At 38.3% G+C, this 21,661-nt stretch overlaps 1 protein-coding gene across 11 annotated transcripts in view; it reads left to right on the top strand.

The window, feature by feature from the left end:
- Positions 1-21,661, top strand: part of KIAA0825 (KIAA0825 ortholog) — a 413,723-nt gene that overhangs the window by 197,009 nt on the left and 195,053 nt on the right. For all 11 annotated transcript variants that reach the window (XM_048849271.2, XM_048849272.2, XM_075128575.1 and 8 more), the window contains 5 exons: positions 729-842; positions 9,492-9,631; positions 13,223-13,411; positions 16,406-16,639; positions 18,261-18,669. In XM_048849271.2, coding sequence (XP_048705228.2) covers positions 729-842; positions 9,492-9,631; positions 13,223-13,411; positions 16,406-16,639; positions 18,261-18,669 — 1,086 coding nt within the window. The remainder of the gene's footprint in view (positions 1-728; positions 843-9,491; positions 9,632-13,222; positions 13,412-16,405; positions 16,640-18,260; positions 18,670-21,661) is intronic.

Raw genomic sequence — 21,661 nt, 5'->3', positions numbered from 1 at the left:
CCCAGGAATGTATTAGAGCAGCCATAGGGCTGCTCTAATATGTGCCAGCACTAGTGGGACCCCCAGTGCAATCTGGCAACACCTTGCTTTCTCTCTAGAATGTCCCCCTATGTTGGGAAGGCCATGAATGGATGACACTTAGCCATCTATGCCAGCTTTACACCAATCAGAGATTCTCCTTGTATTGGAAATCCTAGCTGTTTGTCTAAGCTAGCTTTCCATCTGTTTTGAGCCAGTAAAGCATGGCCAAAGATTCTGACCCCAAATTTGCCTGATTTAATTCAAAGTAGCATGTCTAGTAGGAGATATGTCATCATCACCTCAAAAGGTAATGATCCTGCAGCGTGTACTCAATGTTGACAACATGCCCTACTGATTATCTATAAAGAGAAGGGTAATAGAAACTAATGACAAAAAAGTAACTTAGTTTGGTTACTTAGCCTACTTTCAGTCCATAATCTTATGTTGAAAAGAGACTATTTAAAAATAACTGTATAATGAAACCAGTGTGTTTAACTGTCTATGTTACAGTGCCAGTTATGTATAAAACTCAGCTTCAAAAAATTTACCAATATCTAAGAAATAACATGTTTTTTTTTTAAATTTCACATCTGATCAAATGGGAGTAAACAAATAAGTTATAAATAAACTTTTTTAATTCTCGTGTTTCATATTTGTTCTTAAAGAGATTTTTTGTCTTTTTAACTCAAAACTATTTATTTTTCCAGGACATTTCAGAATGGTTTTGGTGAGCTACTTCCATCAGATTTCTCCAAATCAAATATCAGTCACCCATTACACTGGCTATTTTGCCTAACACCATTTTGTCCTCCTTTACTTATGTGAGTATCTCTAGTTGATATAAATAAGAAAAAAAACAGGTAGTTAATACTAGTTAGATATTGCTGTGATTTTGTGTTGATAGTGTTCCTCGATAAATATTGTAGTTAAAATTCAGTTGAAACAATATATAAGCATTTTTTTGAATTTATTACAAGTTTTATCTGATGTAAAGTGTTCTGTTTAAACTTCCATGATCTATAAAAAAGGTCATGAGAAAGGCAGTGTATTATGTAGCTCTTTAGCAGTGTATTTATGTTATGTTAGATATCTGAATTATTTTCAGTATTTCATGTTTATGTTTCATAAAAATATAAATATACAATAGTTGACAATCATGTAATTCAGCACAGGTACAATTTTCATAGCATTTTAATTTAGGAGGAAATTAAAAGAGCTAGCTCAAAAAAGTAGGTGTGATATTTAAATAACCAATTGAAAAATATGCCAGTATTTTCCATTGCTTGGTTATATTTGATTTTTAGGGAACTTGCTACATGTTTAAAAGCAAATGAATAATTTCTCTTTCTGTTTCACTGCATATAATAACAAGTATCACAAGGCATATGTTACAAGCTGTTCTGTCATTCCCTTTCTAATTTTGGTCCCAACGTACTCACACACCCATTGTCGATCCTCTCCCAGTCCTTGCTTCTTCCCCATACCCCCCTCCCAAGTTATTTTTGACTTCTAGCATTTTCTAAGGGACCTTCCCCTTAATTTTTCATAATTTAGATGTTTATATTTATTCTGAGAACATATATTTTCATATTTAAAAACAATAAAGAAAAGACAAAGGAATCTGGCTCCATTCTTAAAATAATTTATGCTAAAATGGAAGGGCCTGCTGCAGTGAAGACCACAGACAAGATCCTGAGCTTTGAGCCATTTTTGTGATCTCCTGATTCTGGGCCAGTTTCCACAATGTAACTTATGCCATGGATCACCAGGGTAAAAAGATGCCCTTTACACACCTTGTACTGCTTACAGGGAGAAGGGCAGTGTAGTGTAGCAGCTATTATTGTCTCTTACTCTACCCAAGGATTCTTCCTATGCAAGGAAGCCCCATTTCAGTCAGCAGCAAAACTCCCACTAACTGCAAGGGGGTCAGGATTTCACACATGGTCTTTAGGGCAGCTTTACTCTGAGGAAGTGGCTTAAAGCTGCTCTGACACTACTAAGGACTTACATATTGCCACTGTGTGGGACAAAAATAATAAGAATATAAATGATGGGAGTCTATGCGCCACTCTATACACTGAGGAAATGAATTCCGAGGTAGGCCAGCACAGGAAAATAGGAGGGAGATAAGAAGAGGGCAAATCCACCAAAAGCTCTGTGTCCACACAGAGACAATCCATATGACCAGACTCCAAAAACACTTAGTACTTGTCTTTGGCAACAGCATTTTCACCTATTCAGAAAATTCCCTAGATGCTACCTCAAAACAAATATTAATACTTATTATTATTATTATTTATTATTTTGCCCTGTCTAAGCTGGTGGTGCTTCCATGAAAATGCAGAGTCCATACAACTGAAATGTTTATTAATTTCAGAAGTGATGTTCAGTATGATAGTATGCTGTGTTGCTTATGGTGAATCAGATCTATACTGGAGTTAGATATGAAAAAGTGAGAAATTGTGTTAATCTGATAGTAATGTACTCAAACATCTTCTTGTTTTTAGAAGTAACCCATGGGTGGAGGAAAGCTTGATATTTTAAAAATTCTAGATACATGTACACATTGATTTATACAATGTTTCTTTGACTTTTTACATTTTTTGTTTTTTTTTAAATAAACATTGTTAATTTCTGTTTGTCTAATAAAAAAGTTTGAAGTTTGCACATTTATTTTTCATGTTAGATTCCAACAAAAATAACACATTTGTTTATCTAACTATTTAGTGACTCGTTTTAATGAATATTTATGTTCTTTTAGTTATTTGGTTTGATGGTTCAGAAATTGCTTTTTTATGGACCTATAACTCTACTATTGGCAAATCATCACTCTTCCCTTTTCTTCCATGATTACAAAACTGAAAATTTAAATGTCTGATATTTATATATAGTTTACCTTTTGTCTCTTTTTTTATGAGGCTAGTGTTATATTCACAGCTACATGAGCTAGGAGGATGAGAGAACATATGCGTCTCCATATGTCCAATACAAAAACTTCTCAGTGCATTTATTGGTGCTAGCTCAGTGGCTGTAGGGAATGTCTGCAACATTTTATTTTTCCTCTGAGTGAGTCACACCACTGTACATTTCAATTTGCAAGAGGCTTAAAGAGCCAAGAACTGGTGTATATAATATATTGCAACATGATAACTTCCCATCTGGTCAATGACAGACAAAGCTTTATTTCTACCCAGATATTCTAAAAATGGCTTTTAATTTATTATAAGTAATTTTAAATATTAATATTCATCTACCAACTGACCAAACACCTCACAGTCTCATATTTGGGGGGCAATGAAAAGCAGTGGTGGAACGGGTGCTGTACAAATATATGAAAGCCAGCCATAAAGGTAAACACAAATGAGGCTGGCCACTGTAATTTTACTGAATTTATAAAAATGTAGAGTTTACCCATAAGCCAGAATGCTAAATGTCATTAATATTATTGGTTTTTTTAATGTTTACCTTTCTTGTAACATAATTCCTGCTTTGTTGCTTATATGCATGTCTTAAAGACCTGTTGTGTATATATAATATATAATGTATTTTAAGAATAGTTATTAAAAATGGAAAGGATTAATCCTGAAAATTTATTTTAATACATGTAAAAAAATTCAAGGTTTTCTGTTTGCTGTAAATTGTATTAAGATTTGAATATGTGTGTATACATATTAGTTATATATAAATTACAAGTCTATACATACATATTTATTAATATACAGTGAACATAATTGTCAAGCGGTTGGGGTTTCTACATACACAACATACTTGACACAAACTCACAAAAGCATGAAAATGACAGGGAAGCCACCTAATAATATTTCTCCATCCACAGCCACATACCATCCCCACAATTACCATACACCGCAGAGAGTGCAGTCATAACATTGTCCACTCACAATACCCCTTTACCAAACTACCCACTCACAATACTGTTCCTTGCAGATGTTTGGCATAATGGGGTTTTGGGCTGTGGGGGAGTTTGGTAAAGGGGGTTATGGGAGGCAGACTTACTGTACATGATCTGAGGCAAATAGGTTTTTGTGGTAATGGTAAGGTGTGTGCTTGTGGGTTAAGGAGTAGAGGGAGTGTACTGTTATGTGGCTTAAGATATTACGGTGATGAGTACAGTATAAAAGCCTGTGTAGAATAGAATAGAACTTTTCATGTCCATGCTTTTTGTGGCTTTGTGACTGGTATACCATGTATGTAGTAACCCTGACTGAACAACAGAGGTTTTGGTGGATTCATTTCTAAGGAGTTTTAATGCTCAAATGAAGGTGTAGAGTTGAATGATGAGGCAGGAGAATGAAGGATGGGCAGTGGCAGACCCATGGAGGTAGAAGTGCAGCAACTGACAAAGATTTTTTTTCCATCAGCAAGTCTTCTAGGTTATGTGCGAGCTGCTGCCATAAATGGCACATAATATTTATGGTCAGCTGCTTATAAATCCTTCAACATTGCAGGATACAATCAGACAGAAAAGTGTAGTTCCTGGTAAGAAGATTTTATCTGATAGAGAAGGTTTTGTGTGTGCACTAGCACACAAAATTTATGCATGTATAGTTTTTGCACTGGTGCATAAGTAGTTAATGGGCTGGTGCATGTCACGTTTATGTTTATAAAGTTTACGTGCATAGTGAATAAACTTTCTCAATCATCAACCACTGGAGCATATGGTTTCAGCTCAGATGAGTAAGTGTAATGGCTAAAAATGATGCAAAATTGGTTTTTTTCAAAAGCACATTTTATGTAGGAAAATATGGGGTTTTTTTGTTCTTTGTTAGATGTCAATCAACAATGAAAGGGAAGACTACCAAGGACAAATTTTGTCCAGAACCCAATTTCAAAGACTTCCTTCTAAAAACTTATGCTGAGAAATAAAATAAAATCTAAACAGAGCATTCAAAGGACATAAAAACTAACACTTTGTGGAATTATATATCAAGAAGACATTTACTTTAGAGAAAAGCAAGATTTTATGTTCATTCTAAGCCCATTTTAGAAATCTATCTTAACTATGGAGTCAATACTAAGAGCCTCCATAACGTAATAAAATATTAATGATAGAACCAGTCAATTACTGAAGAAAGAACATTTGTGATCATTCATTTGGATTCTAAATAGCTGTGTGATTCAGTCATATTTGTGCCTTTTTAAATTGCTATTTGTGAACATTCACATGAACAGGTCCACATTTACAGAAGAACTGGGTTTTCTAAAATGAAGTATATCAATGATCCCTGTGTCGATTAAGCGATCATTGTCAAAAGGACAACACCTTTGTCAGAGCTAAACAACTCTGACAGAAAAGGAGAAGGTTGTAATAATTGGCCCAACAAATTTACCCTAATTGTAGTGAAAGTGAAAGTTCATAAGAAGTCACAATAAGCTATAATAATAAATGTTAATGGAAAAAGGGGCAAAAGTGAGAGAGACTGAATTAGTCCAAACAAAAAGGCCTACTGATATAATTCAATGACTGTGTTGCCTCATGCTTGGTATGCAAGACTGTGTGAAACCAAAAATCAGTGAATCCAAATTGGTGTGTCAGAAATTAGGCCTAATTTGTGTCATAGAGTTTAACGCCAGAAGGGATCATCAGATCATCTAGCCTGACCTCCTGTTAGGGTGATCAGGTGTCTGGTTTTTGACTAGAACACCGGGTCAAAAATGGACCCTGGCGGTTCCAGTCAGCACCACTGACCGGGCTGTTAAAAGTGTGTGGGTGCAGGGCTGGCAGGCTCACTACTCAGCTCTGCACAGCTCCCGGGAAGCAGCTGGCATGTCTCTCTGGCTCCTAGGCAATAGGGGTGGCCAGGGGGGCTCCACACACTGCCCCCCACCCCCGCAAGCGCCAGCTCCACAGCTCCCATTGGCCAGGAACTGGGTCTCAGAGAAGGGGCAAGGCAGGTGCGGGGCAAGGGTCTTTGGTTTTGTGCAATTAGAAAATTGGCAACCCTACGTCCTGTATATCACAAGCCACCAGCACCACCCAGCACTCTCACAACAAACCCAACAACTAAAATTAGGTAAGTATTACAGCTCACAGGAGACTAGACTATTGGATGCTGCAGGCAGAGAATAGGAGAGACCGAGGTTCACCAGTGCCTGAGGCCCCCACAACAGCAGGGAAATAATTAAGTGAGATATCGCCAGATATTCCTACCAAGTGACCTGCATCCACATGTTGCAGAGGAAGGCGAAAAAACTCTCACTCACTGCCAGTCTGACCTATTCCTTCCTGGCCCCACATATAGCAATCAATTTGACCCTGAGCACGTGGGCAATATCAGACAGCCAAGCAATTGAGAGAGAGAATGCTCAGTGTCACTTTAGAGCTCTGGTCCACCCCATCTCCAGCCATGATCATCTCTGATGCTTCAGAGGAAGGAGATTTTAAAAAATCCCAGAATATGTTGGAGGGTAGCAGGGGGAGAGAATCCATTCTTGACTCCTGCAGATGGCCAGCTGGAAACCTTGAAACATGAGCTTCTAGGAACATAAGACATAAATCGGAAGTGTGGTCCAGAGCTGTTGAACCCTGCAGCCCACCATCACAAGCAACCCTGTCACCCAATTGCACTCATAAATATGTCCAGTTCTCCTTAAAACTAATTAAGTTGTTTGGCCCCACCACACTTATTGGGAGTCTGTTCCAGAACCTCATCACTCTGATATTTAGAAACCTTCTTCTGATTTCCAGCCTGAATTTGTTCATGGGCAGTTTATACCCATTTGTCCTTGTGCCAGCATTGTCCTTTAGCTAAAATAGCTCTTTAACCTTCCTGGCATTTAGCCTCCAAATGTATTTATAGAGAGCAATCATATCCCCTCACAGCCATCTTTTTGCTGACTAGAGAAGCCAAGCTCTTCCAGTCTCCTCTCAACAGATAGGCCCTGCAGTTCTCTGATCATCCTAGCAGCTCTTCTCTGCACCTGCTCCAGTTGAATTCATCTTTCAGGAAGATGGGTTGCCAGAATTTATCCTCAAATGAGATCTTACCAGTGCCTTGTACAATGGCATTAATATTTCTCTATCTCCACTGGAAATGCCACACCTAATACATGCTAGAATCACATTTGCCTTTTTCACAGCTGGATCACATTGGTGGCTCATAGTCATCCTATGATCAACCCACACATCTGCTCTTTCTCCTCCCCTGTTGCTTCCAACTGAAGAGCCTCCAGCTCATGCTGGAAATTCTTATTATTAAACCCTACGTGCATGGCCGTGCATTTTGCACTATTGAATTTCATCCCATTTCCGTCACTCCAGTCTTCAAAGTCATCCAGGTCTTCCTGTATAATATTCTGATCCTCCTTTTTATTGAAAATGCCTCCCAACTTTTTGTCATCCTCAAATTTCATTGCCATACTCCTACTTTTTGTGCTACAGTCATTCATAAAAATATTGAATAAGATTCGTTCCAAAATGGATCCTTGAGGAACTCCACTAGTAATCTCCCTCTGAGCTAATAATTCACATTTCAGCACAACCCATTACATTTTTCTCTTTAGCCAGTTCCTTATCTTCTTTACAATGCTTGTATTGATCCCCATCTTCCTAGTTTAATTCATAATTTCCCAGCTGGCACCATCTCAAAAGCTTTGTGGAAGCCCAAGTATATTAAATCCATTGCACTTCCCTTATCTAAAAAATCAGTTATTTTCTGAAAAAAGGAAATCAGGTTAGTCTGGTATGATCTACTTTTGGTAAACCAGTTTTGCATTTCATCCCCTTTACCATTTATCTCTATTGATTTAATTATTCTTTCCTTCAGAATTTGTTCTAAAGCCTTGCGTACCACTGAGGTCAGACTAAGGGTATGTCTACACAAAAATGTAAGTCCAGGTTTGAACCTGGACTGAAGCCTAACCCCCCCTTGTGTCCACACACCAGTTGTGCTAACTTATGGTCCTAGGGTCATGCAGAGTTGGAAGATCCAAGCCCTACTGCTTTTCTGTCCTGCACTTGACTCAGGTCCCAGAAGTCCTTCAGATGTATCCCAGAGTTCATGGCAGCGGAGGAGCAGCACTGCCAGCAGCCAGTGCAGTAGCTGGAAGCACCAATACTGCCTGGCTGAGCAGTCTCGCCATTCCTGCTCCAGCTCCTCCTTGCTGCTATGCGGAGCTTGCCTGGAGCAGGGAGCAAAGCTGACAGGTGGGAGGCAGCTCCCAGTCACTCAGATGTTAGGAATCACCCCTCCTCTGGCTGTGCAGAGCTGGAAGCCCTGCCGCTCCCCCTCCGCTGCTTTCTAGTCCTTCCTCCCAAGCCTCCTGTGTCCTCCCTGGCACTGTGTGTGCAGGGGCACCTGGACTGTGTGCACTGTCAGGACAGGAAGTGGGAGCCAGCCCCCAAAACTTCCCCAAAGCCTCCTTCAGTGGCGGCTTTGGCTCCTCCTCACTAGAGGGAAGTTTGGGGGCTGGCTCCCACTCACCGCCCTGACAGCGCATGCTGCCCGAGCGCACCAGCACACACAGCCCCAGGGAGGTCAGAGGGACCAGAGCGTGAGCGGGAACCAAGCAGCTGCCCTGCAGGGAGAGGGAGTGGCCGGGTTTTGAGGGTCATCCCTCCCCCAACCCTACTGAGCCAGGAGCTCTGGGTCCATTTTTGGGGTCAGATGGGGCAGGGAGAGGGGGAAAGGTTGCTTGCAGCAGCCAGGTGCATTACATTGTAGAACCAGACTCAAAATCAATTAACTTCTTAATTTTTGAAGCTGACTGTTGGTCGTGTTCATTAGCTGAGCTCAAGTTAAATCCTGAGATGTAAATTCGTTTGGATCCTGACCATAGTATTTTCCCCAGCTTTGTGGGGGAAAAAAACAAAATTTTAAAACAGGTAATTTTAAAGGATTGTATTTCAGGAAATCTGTGACCAGAATTAACTCAGTTTAGAACCACTGTCTCTACCCAGGGCCCTTTGCTGGCATACCAATTACAGCCATCTCATTTTGCATGTGGATTTTGCAGGACTTGGAAAAATATCCTTTACACTGAAAGCAGAGCTTCTGTGGCACCCCATTACATACTTCTTTTAGCATTTTCATTGGTTTTGTTATTTATCCACTTCTTATACTTGATTTCATAAATTTTATAGCCTCCTGCTAAACAATTAATGTAACACTGTACTAAAATATAATAACCTCAAATTTATTCAAGCACAAGAAAATTCATTTTTGCCTCATGGAACAAGAACATACATGGTTCCATGAAAGAGACAAGTGAGGTTACTTTGTATCAGTTATAAATTTGGCAGACTACCAAATGTTAATTTGCTTTTAGCTAGTTGAGATTAAATGTAATTCCTTCCCTGAGCAGCCTTAAAGTAAGCAAGCATGAAAGCATTTTCTGAGTAATCTGGGAGGAATTGACATTTAAAGGAGTTAGCATTACATCTGCACTTTAAGGCTATTAATTTCATAGATAAATTAACTACATTATTCTGTCTTTATCTTACATTTTGAAAGGATTCCATCAACCGGAGAAATGGCAGCCCAGGGTCAACTGAAACTGCTCTTATCCCAACCGTATTGTAATTGGAACTTGCTTTTGGAAACACTGCTACATCAGGATTGTCTCTTAGTGAAAATTTTATTGGAAAGTTCAAGTAAGTATCTGTGCTTTGTTTGTAAGAATGGCAGCAAGAAAACACACACAATTTTTTGAGTTTTGCTACATTTTTCACTGCTTGACTATTGATGGAAGGATGCCAGCCAGTTGTGGATATCAGTAGTTATCCAGTTATCAGTGAGACAAATATTGAACTGGGGGAGGTGTGGAGGTAGGAAGAATCCTTTATCACTTTTTACTGAGAGTTGCAGTCTATCTGAACATTCATATTTTGAAGGCAGATAGCATTTTGATAACATAGACCACTGTCACAACTTTGAAGCTTTTAAGAAGAAATGGATGAATTTGAACTTATCAGAGTTTTGATATCAAAACTGCTTTAAATAGCTTTTCCTTGAAAAAAGTAGTCTGAGTTAGGACTCTGAAGGATCACTTGCTTTCAACATTGGAAAGCTTCTCAGAGATTTTGCTTAATAAATTGTATATGTTTGTTACTGTAAACTGCAGTTGTATTCTTCCTCATATTTGAATAGTTAGAAATATGTAATTATGAGAGAAATAGGAAAGCGAGTGGAAGAATGGTTCTACACAGGCTTTCATTTTTTATTGTGCTATTACTGTGTTTGAAAACAATAAACATTATTATCACATCTAACACTTTAGTAGTTTTCAAATAAAGGAATCAAATTGATGAATAGTTTATGGTGTAGTTACTGATTTGGCATAATGTTTGCCGTAATGTTGAACTATATTCTGTTGTTAAAAATCAGTTTTTATCATTCTTTTGCAAAGGAATTTCTCATTACTTATCAAACAGAAAATATTAGGTCCACATACCATTAAACCTGACATAATTTACTTCTGTCATTTTAAAGTGGTCTTACATTTGTCAGAAGCACAACATTGCTTCAACTTCTGTCATGCTTCTTATTGAGTGCTAAACTGCATTCACTTACCTATTCAAATACCTGTCATCTTTTACAAAGACTGACAAATGTTTGATCAGGATAATATTCTTACCCTGGTGTTATCCGCTATTGAATTTTACTAGCTGCTTCAATTATCACAAGGATGAAGTGACAGAATTTATTAATCTATTGACTGACCAGCCCTTTGAGCTTCAGGGGAATATATGCTACTTAGAGTTAGAAATTATGTTGTTTGTATATGCTGTAGAGCTATATTAACTACAATAACATTGATAAACTGTTGTTTTACATAACATTGAAACTGGTAATAGTCTTTTTTCTTCTAGAGTAATTTCTGTTTGATTAAATATGTGCTGGTAAAACTGACCACATTCTTTACATTACAAATTTGATATTTTATAGGAAAGAAACATTAAGTGTTATAAAATAGTATACTGTATGGATCACCAAAACACATTTCTGAAATACCATTTCAAACAGTGCACTTTTTACACCTAAAACTCTCTGGGAAAACTGATACAGTCTTGATAACGTTACGTATTTGTGGAAGTGTGATTGATCTAGCTTTCTGTATAAAGTAATCTAAAATTATCAAGAGCTATTTTCTTGGTCATAGCAAAGTCAGTAGATTTTGTTTTTTCTTCATGCAGCCCAAAGTCTTACACTAATACATGAATACATATTTTATCAGAAGTAGTATTTATTAATGTCTGAATTCAGAGTGATATGTTTAAGCAGTTAAAAGACAAGCATAATGTAATTTTGAATTTTGGAGTAATTTACATAACTGACCACAAACTACCTAAAATTTAACTTCACAGCATGAGTCATGCAGAATTTCTAAGGAAAAAAAAAGTACAAAATTTCTCAACTTTTTCCTTCTCTTATCCTCAAAAAGCAAAAATATGTCAGCATAAATTACATTTAAATAAGTACTTATATGTTTCAGATGTATTTAGTGGGTGTCGATGATTGTTTATATCATCATAGTGCCATTGCACTCATTTTGTGAGGCATTGCACAAACACATAGGGCTAGGTTGTAGTCCCCACTCTCCTTATGTGGCTGTGTAGTTTTCATAGATTCATAGATCCCAGGCCAAAAGGAACTATTGAGATTATCTAGTCTGACCTGCTCTATAATACAGGCCATAGAAGTTCCCCAAAATAATCCCTAGTTATGAATGGAAGGACTAGGAAGCTTTTCCTGTCTTTGTGTGGCCTATGTAAGAACCATCCAAAATATCAGCAGTGCCCAAGAGCAATTCTCCAAAATGGGAGAAGGCGGGGAGTGGATGGAGCTGTGGCTGCACTGTTGCCAACTCTCATTATTTTATTATGAGTCTCTCTTAATATCTGATGATGGAATCATGTGAATACATAGAAATCTAAGTTTTCATTTTTAAAAAGTAAGTTTCTAACTCTCACGGATGTGGAAAAAAGCTTCAAAATATGAACCCTAAGGATTCAAAACCCAGAAAGCAAATAAACAGATGCAACATTTATTATTTTTTTAAATCTTGTGATTTTTCAGCCACTTTAGGTGACTGAGCAGTTAATATTCAAAGAAAAGTAATTGGAGCAAAGTGAGAGGGAACTGAATTTCAGAAATGTCTCATATTTCATAGGAGAATTCAGATAGTCTACACCGCAACTGGATTGAGGAGTAAGGCAGGATTTCCCAACTCCTCCTTTGAGACTTTACCTTCCTCCATTTTGTAGAAAAAATAATCCACATTCACTTACGTGAATCACAGTGATACAGATAAGATGTATATGGAGCTAAACTTGGCAAAATTCCTACTGGACAAGGAATCTGTGTGCTCCTTTTAGATCAATTGATAGAGTTGCTACTTGTAGACTATAAGGATACTAGTTTAAGGCCCAGCTACAGTGCTGTCCTTTTTGCACAGACAGATTAATATACTGACTATTCTGGAGAGTGAGGAGACAGTACGACATTCACTTGTGTGTGTCTGATCAAAATAAACCCCGAACTCTGAAACCAAGATTTTTACAAGTGGATAGAGATTTTTGGTGCCCAGCTTGAGTTAATGAAGAGATTCCCGTTTTCAGACAATGCTGAGCACTACGCCTATAAAACAAACAAACCCTTTTAAGGTGTCAGAATCACTAGTCACTTTTGAAAATATTGGCCTGGGTGTCTTACTAGGACTGAGACTTTGTTTTGAAGAATTATTATTTTTCATTATCACAAAAAATTAAAAAACAAAACAAAACTTTTTTGTGTTTGGGAGAGGTCTGCAACTGTCATGTCATTTGATTTGCATATTAACCAATTGATTTATATTATTTCATTTTATTAATAATGAAATTACCCAAGTGATGAGTAAAGTTTATTGATGGTAATCCTAACTATTACAGAAATAGCACTGTATTGATCACTGCTGTTTTAGTTTATGCATAGTGAATAATAAAATTCTAATTATGTTTTGAATGTATTTTGAATTAAAGTAGGCATATACTGTATTTTTTTTAAAGTACTTCTGATATTTTTTTAATGACTGGATATAACTTAAGCAGGCATAATGAATCAAATGTTATTATGTGAAAGATTTCAGTGGTATTGTGTTTTAAAATGTAGTTCAAATACAGTTTTCAGTTTGCTTTGACACTTTTTATTTCCATAACTAGAATTAATTGGAAATTCTACTAACCATTATTTTATTCATTTTCAAGAAATTGAAGTATCAAAATGTGATGAACAAAGTTCCTGCATAAAACAGATAAATAACAAAGAGCCTACTTTGACTGAAGCAATCTTTACAGTACTATCCTATTGCACTTTATCACCCAAATCACTTAGTAGTGCTCTTGAGAGCTACATGAAAAAAGAGCAACTATGGGATTTCTTTTACAATATATCAGGTATGAAAACAATTAGTGATACAAACATTTTAAAGCCCATGTTTAATCTTGTTCATTTTCAGATATATACTGATACTAGTTTTTGTTTTAATAAGTTGGTCCAAATTATGGAAGGTTACTTAAAATAATACTAGAATTGAAGTGTTTTGAAGAATCATATTATGAATGTTTGCAGTCTAATACCTCATCAAGGGATTATAGAAACAGTGGAAAACGGCATGGATACAGTATTCGTGGTTGTAGAAAAATGTGCTACAGTGGGAGCCCAATTTTCAAAAGTGTCTGCCTCTGACCGTGTGGGTGAGGGCTGTTCCAAATCTCAGAGGACCCAGGCAGCAAGCAGCAAACACCTCCTATAACTGCTGACTGCTTAGTTTCTCTGTTCCTGCCTATCTAACAAAGGCACCAGCACCACACCTTCACCCCTAACTTTTGAAGAGGGATAAAGGGGAGTAAAGAAATGGGGGGATTGCCACATGAGATGCAGTGGGGATGCTGCTTTGGGATGGATTAGAAGCCCTGCTACTTGATGATGCAAAGGGAGAGGGGCTCCCAGTTGTGAGTGGACAGGGAGAGATGCCCTATCTGGGACAGGAGTTGGAGGCTACTGCTGATTTTTAAAGTGTTAGGGTGTAGGACCCAAAGGGAAGAAAGGGATGAGAGTAGATAGCTCTCTGGTACCCAAAAAGGGGGAGTGGTGAGGCCCTGAGGAAAAGAAAGTTGGGGGGAGGGGGTCTGAGTGAAAGCAAGAGAGAGAACAAAGAGGGTAGTGACCATCAAGGGGATGGAGGTGCTCCCCAAGAGTGAGTGAACTGCAGGGGAGACCTGGTGGCCTGAGGCACAGAAAGAGGGGAGAAGAAGAAAGGCACAGAGGCTGTTGGGTTTCAAAGAGGGATGAGAGGTGGGGATCTATAGAAACTTACAGAAGAGTCCTGGGGAAGGGGATGAGACTGAGAGGGGGATGGAGGCAGACATGTGTCCCCCTGGACAGGTGAAATAAGTTTGGATAAAGGCCTCTAGCTGACCCCAGAACAGGTGAAGAGAGTTAGGTTGTGTGGAAATCTCCATTCCCCCAAAAAACAGTGGAAAAGGGAGTAAAATAGAAAAATGACAGAGGAGAGAGGTGATATAGCACAAAAGAAAAGAAGAAAAGGGAGGAGGGAAATAAGAGGAGAGGATAGATAACAGAGAAGGAAGATCTCCAGGCTGTCAGTCACACCATCCTTTATCAATCAGACAGAATATGCTGCCTTAAGAAGAGCCTATTCAAATTTCCCTGACCTAAGATATGACAACTAAATGACCAAAGGAACCAACGTTCAGCTCCCATATGTTTTAATAGACAACTCTATAGCTCCTACACTTCATAAAATTACTGCTCCAGCATCCCCACCTTGCATTCCCTCCCACTTGTCTCACCACGGCGTCTGCAGCAACTGCTTCCAAGAATGTTGAGCTACATTTCCAATCACTGTGGCTCAGTTTTCCTGCTACAGCACCCCCAGTTCTCTCCCCGGCCTGAAACTACAATGGCGACATCTTCCCTACTGCTTTCTCTCTCCTTTCTCCATTCAGGTTTAACTGAAAATTCTCAAATTTTCTGAGGGACAATTCTGCTGAGTTACTTTTTGGGGTCTACTGTTAGCTGTCCTGCAGCCCAGTTCATTTGTCGATTGGAGTGTGGTCCTTCAATCTGCCTCATTCTCACCTTTCTTTTCCTCATTCTACTTTCTTCATCACCCATCCACAAATCACTTTTCATTTTAGTTTGGCATAGTAGTAAAGTAGTGGTGGCCTCTACTCAGCCAAAGCTGGAGCCAATTCGCGTGAACCGGTTGTTAAATTTTGAAGCTGGTTTAGAACCGGTTGTTAAAGGGGTGGGGAAGCTCAGGCGGGACGGACAGGATGTGCCCCGCGGGACCATCCTGTCCATCCCGCCTGAGCTCTTGGCTGGGGAGGATCCCATGTGAATTTTTACTGACCCGGTGGCACTCCGAGCCTTCGGTGGCACTTCGGTGGGTCTTCAGTGGCATTTCGGCGGTGGGTCCTTCAGTGCCACCGAAGACCCAGAGGGACTGAAGGACGTGCCGCTGAAGTGCCACCAAAGACCCGGAGCAAGTGAAGGAACTGGTTCTTGAGCTTCTGGCAGCTCATCACTGGTCAAACCCCCATATTTTGAGGTTTTGTGGCAATCTGCTTCCACACATACCCTTCAAAATTGCCACTCCAGCATCTGGTAGAACTTCCTGGAGGAACTACATGCTACATGACTTGGGGGCTGCAGCGCCCCTTTTCTGGAGAGAATGGTAAATTCTCTAAGATATTAAGAATAAGGGAAAGAATGCTCCTATATCATCTTAATACCTGCTACTCACAATATAAACTGTATTGTAGATAACCAACTTGTGGAATGTTACCTATAGTAATATGATGGCACTCTGTGCTAGATGATAGGGTTTTTTTTAATTCCATCATTTTGTCACTGGAATGTCTCTTCATTTTTCCTTCTGCTTGCTTTCTAATTAAGCAGTACCAAACAGTCTGGTTAACTATCAAATACTATTCTCAGTTCTGTGCTAATGTAATTGACGATCCAGCTAAGGAGGTAAAGAAGTAAACAAAAGTGGTCATATCAGCTGGCTCCATTAAAACAAACAAACTAAAAACATATGCAGCATGGAAAAGGACAGTATCAATTGGAAACATGTAATTTTTAGCTTCAAATTAAAGGGAAAAACAAAAGAAAAAAGAAATTAAACTATAAAATACATGGTCCTATAATATTAAACCATACAAGCCATATTATTTTAATTTTGTAATATTTCTTTAATTTGTTAGAGGACTGTAACTATGAAGTTGTTCTGAATCATAATTTTGTTGCTCTTCTTTTCACAAGGGTTTTATAATACCTCATTTTGAAATTCTAATAGTAAACAAATGTGCACAAATGGCTGTTTGCATATTGACTGTTTAATGCTTTTTTTTTGTCTGAAGTTTCTAGTTGTGGTGACTCAGAGCCAGAGGTTATCAGATGTTTGAAGCTGACTTTGATTAATTCAGTCAAGGGTATAGTGAAGCAAATAATTTCTTTGATGCATTCATGGGAGGCAACAGAGAACTATGGAACCTATCAACACAAGCAAATAGTTCCTGAAAGTTTGCTGAAGACAGTTCCAAAGGAATGGAATTATACACCTAGAGAAATGAAGAGAAAAGATGCTGGAAAATGTAGGTGACACTTAAAGTGTTCTTATATAAACCTGTCATAAGAGCTTGTTCCCATTTAATGAGAACATATCAAAGTTGAAGAATTAGAATTGATATGTGATATGATTTGACAACAAACATTATTGTAATTTGCAAGCAAATTTCCTGATTTTTTTCAAAAAAGTACTAGTGAAATTGTTATGTCAGTACGTTTCTTCTTCATTAAGTTAGAACTGCAATAACTTGGGATTTACATCCTTGCACACATCTGTGGTGTTTTTAAAGTCTATATAGTTATTTTAAGTCTTTTCACAAATCTCACAGCACTAGAGAATAGTAGAATAGGCTTCAAGATATCCTAGGATGATCTATGGTGATCAAAACCAGGAAATCATTTTAGTTCATTTTGTTTCCCAACCAGTGTAAACTACTGTGAACCTTTTAGATTTTGTTGGTTGTAAATATCTGATAGTCATCACAGTTTTAATTAAGATATGTTATTGGGGTTGAAACATTACAACCTCATTTATCGGTGATTTATAACACAACGATTTATATTTCTATAGCATTGAAATTAGTATACAATGTGCAACTGCAGATATTTTTTCTCTAAACCATTATTAAAATAAGTAAAGTAATATGGTAAACATAGATAATAGAAAACATTTTAAAAATGGATCGGGAGTAAAGATTATTTCAAGTATTTTTGTTGATCACCCGTGGCTAAACAACCATAATTTTAATTTTTGCAAGGATAAAAAAAATAAATAAATAATTGGCACCAAAATCATGACCTGATTCTCAGTTACACTGACATCCCTTCACAATATTCTGGCAATGAAAAGAGGCCATAAGGTGGGAGTAAGTTATTTTTAAGTCTACTTTGTAAGACCCCTTTACACTGCTAGAGCATCTACCCCATTCTTCTTCATATCCTTTTTCCTTCCCACTTTTTATTTCTTTCATGCTGTATACTTGGTCCCCTTTTTCTTTTTAATTGTGCCCTTCTCTTCCTTTTTTCAACCTGTCTCTCTTCGGTAGTTACTTTCCAATTTCCAGAACGATTCAATAGTAGGTGCTGTACCAGCATACATCCTGCGTATATTGCAGAAGCCAATAATCATGACTGATGTGAGGACATTTATGGGCCTAAAAAGGGAAAGGGAGAAAAAGAAAGTAAACATTACAAATACACTTCAAGACTCTGAGAGATTTAGCACATTACTCTACACTGCACATTAATCATAAAAAACAACAACATAAAGCAATTTTAAAGTCAAGCTATTGTCCCATCTTATTCCAAATCACTCAGAATAATGAGTGATCTTTATCTCTATTAAATGTGCTGTAATAGCTGGGCAAAACAGGACTAGATACATATGGAATAGCAATCTTAATTCTAAATTATCTTGGTTTTCTATTTTCAGGTCATTACAGGATCTCATTTCAATAGATTTTTGGAGATTAATATACAGTAAAGCACAGTCGAGGTCTAGCTATACTTTTGAGCACTTAATCTTTTCAGCCATTTTCACTACAAAAATTAGACATCATCATACAACACTCATAACTGTACTGTGATCGAACCAGAATATTAATGTTAATCATACCTTCTTTTCTTTCTTTTTTTCTTTTTTTTAAGGCTTCACAAGGCTTGCAGCTCAGGCTGTATCTATTGTAATCAGCAAGTTACCTACAGTGATTGCATGTTTGCCTCCCCCAATTAAATACTTCTTTTTCCTGTCTGAGAGGAAAATGTCAAAAAACTTTGTTGAATCAAAGAAAGCTGGTCTGCTTGTCTGGAACTTGATTGTAATTATATGTCGGATTTTTGAGGATGGAAACACCGCAGAACTTTTAACAGGTGCAACGCTTGACAGATGGAGCAAAGAGAAACTCAGTTTAGTTCGTGTGTGTTTGGAAAGTATTGTGGGAAAACAGAAAAGTAGTCCTAAACAAGTAGCACAGAAGGTTATACAGAGTATAGAACAACAAAGACCAAACTGGATTGAAAGCCAGTTGCTGAAAGCAAGAAAATTGAGCACTGACTGGTAAGAAGAATTTAATATTTTCAGATGATATTTTTCTTTCACTGGGCTATTTGCAAAAGTTCATAATAGCATCAAATAAATATGTACAGGTGAACAAAATGCAGGTGAACACTGATTTTATATTCTCTAATTTAGAGTAGTTCTTAATAGGGTGAAAATTTGATAGTAAAGGATTTGTGAAAATCAATTGCATAGTAAAAATGTAAACCACAGTTGTTTCATTGGAACAGTCTACTCACAAAGAGATTTCTGATTATCACAGTGATCATAAAACAAGGACAATTTAGTTTCTAATCTTTCTTTATGTGAACAGGTACACTAACTGCAGGGCAGTATAGTATGTTTGTAAATGGATTTTGCTATGATGATTAAATTAAAGAGGACTTAATGTCTTTAAACAGCTTTCTATATTTTTTCTGTGATTAAAAAAATAAGCATATTTCACTTTGTAGCAACAAACCTTTAGGGCAAGTCGGGCATATCAAAACAGGACAGGGAAGCCACCCAACTGTTTCTTTATGAGGCAAATACCAACCTTCTTGCAGATTTGACATCAAGGTCCAAATGTTTTGAAACCTTGCTAAAGTTTCTGGAGGGGTTGAATGGATCTAAATATGTTTATGGCTTTCTCTTATCAAAAATTAGTTTTATGGAAGAAAATTATCTAATTTTCATGACATGTATTACTATTTAAAAATATTACCTATCAGCTTTCTGATATTAATTTATAGGAGTTACACAAAATAAATTTGTTGACTACTGAAAGTAAAATGGTTTGTCATTTCATACATATTCTACAAGGTCAGTGTCATTAATTTCCTGCCAGTAATAATCCATATAAACAATATAGAAATTCACATTTGTGTCAGCAATCTAAATGAAAAGCTTTTGTGCAGCACACTGAGGCATTTTTCTTCTGGGGCAATCAGTTGGCAAGAATAGCAATAAGCAGTAATAGTATCACACAAATGCTCATTGACATTGACCTTCATAATCTTTATATTTGCATTTAATACTAATTTACAGGCTTTAATCCAATGATTAAAAGATTAAAGGCAGATGCCATCCATGTGAGTAGTCATAAGGTAAAATATGTTTTAAAATTTGTAGACTGATATCGACCAGAATAGTGTCATAATTCAATTTATAATTTACTCAGATTATAGACTCCTTTTTAAACCAAAGGAAATCCAATTTAAGAGTAGTGTCTAAGTGATAGCTCCTAATAACTCTCAGAAGTGCCGTTTAACTTTTTGTTTATGTCTGCTTAATTTGAAAAATTAATAATAAAGTCAAATAGGTAGAGTATTGTACTAATTTTCCTAATATTTTAAAAAATATTTAATAGCTGTCACACCAGGTATCTGACTTTGGGCAATGACTCTCTCTTTCATTAAGATGCTGAACAACTAGTCAAAAGAATATTTTTACTCATTTTGAGTGTAAGGAATTGAATAATGCCATTATTTACTCTCTAAGTCTCCAGTCATGTGGTGAGCTCTGCATGGGAGGGTCTCTGTACAGAGTGGAACTCCCCACTGAAGCATGGGATCTGCCAACATGAAGCTCATTGCAGGAGCAGCGTCTAAATTTGTGCCAGGCTACTCTGCCTGAAAGGGAAAGTCAGCATTGCTCTAGTGACTTAAGTAGCTGAGAGATTCAGTGCAGAACCAAAGGTTATTTATTAAAAGAATGTATAAAATAGATCCAGTGAAGTAGGAAATTCAGAGTATTAGCAGAGGTAAGGAAATGGTTCATGTAGAATTGTTTAGTTTTCTAAACTAAAAAAAGATCTTTCAAGAAGGATTCTGATCTCAAACTGATTCTTTTGAGATAAGAAAAGGAGTACTTGTGGCACCTTAGAGACTAACTACTCCTTTTCTTTTTGCGAATACAGACTAACACGGCTGTTCCTCTGAAACCTGTCTTTTGAGATAAGTTACCTATAAAAATCTACAGTAAAACACTGTGGAGCCGATCCTATGATTCAGATGATGTATGTATGTATATATGTACATACAGTGATGAGTTGCCAAAATCTTAACAACCGGTTCCCAATAAAAAGTTCTGATTTAAAGATGTGCCCCAGTATGTATTTTTTGTACCAACAGTGTTATCATACGTCCTTATTTTCCCGGGAGGAATTTTTAAAATTTAAAAATTCCTCCCGGACGGCGATTTAAGAACCAAAAAGCCTGACCTGTCCGGGAAAATACGGATGTATGTTAACCATGCCTAAAGTTATTTTTTAAAAAAGATGGACCTGAACTAGAAATGAGCTCCGTTTCACATGTGTGGGTCCCCGCCACTCCCTGGGGGTGTGTGAGGGTGACCAGATGTACCGATTTTATAGGGACAGTCCTGATTTTGGGGTCTTTTTCTTATATAGGCTCCTATTACCCCCCCACTCCCTGTCCTGATTTTTCACACTTGCTGTCTGGTCACCCTAGGGTGTGCACATGTGTGGGTCCCAGCTGCTCCCTGCCCCCCTCATTGAAGCAGGTGTGCAGGGTTACTGCCCTGGGAACTGCAGGGTACCAGTGGACGTGGGGCCAGCTGCAGACAGGGACGTGAGGCAGGGCTAGCTGAAGGCAGAGGGTGCAGGGCTGGCTGCAGGCGGGCAGGGGATGCAGAGCTGGCGGGAGACAGGAGGGTGTGGGGTTGGCTGGAGGCAAGGGAATGCGGGGCTGGCTGTGGGCAGGGCAGGGGGTGCGGAGCTGGCTGGAGACAAGAGGGTGCGGGGTTGGCTTGCGGCAAGGGGGTGTGGGGCTGGCTGGAGACAGGGCAGGAGCTGACTGGAGGTAGGGGCTGGCTGCAGGCAGGGCTGGGGGTGCAGGGCTCGCTGGAGACAGGGGCTGGCTGCGGGCAGGGCAGGGGGTACGGCAGGGCAGGGGGTATGGCAGGGGCTGGCTGCGGGCAGGGGAGGGGTGCGGCAGGGGCTGGTGCGGGCAGGGCAGGGGGTGCGGGGGTGGCTGGAGACAGGGGCTGGCTG

The sequence above is a fragment of the Caretta caretta genome, chromosome 5, assembly GCF_965140235.1.
Source record: "Caretta caretta isolate rCarCar2 chromosome 5, rCarCar1.hap1, whole genome shotgun sequence".
In the NCBI taxonomy this organism is placed as follows: Eukaryota; Metazoa; Chordata; order Testudines; family Cheloniidae; genus Caretta; species Caretta caretta.
This window is presented reverse-complemented; position numbering and strand designations above follow the sequence as displayed.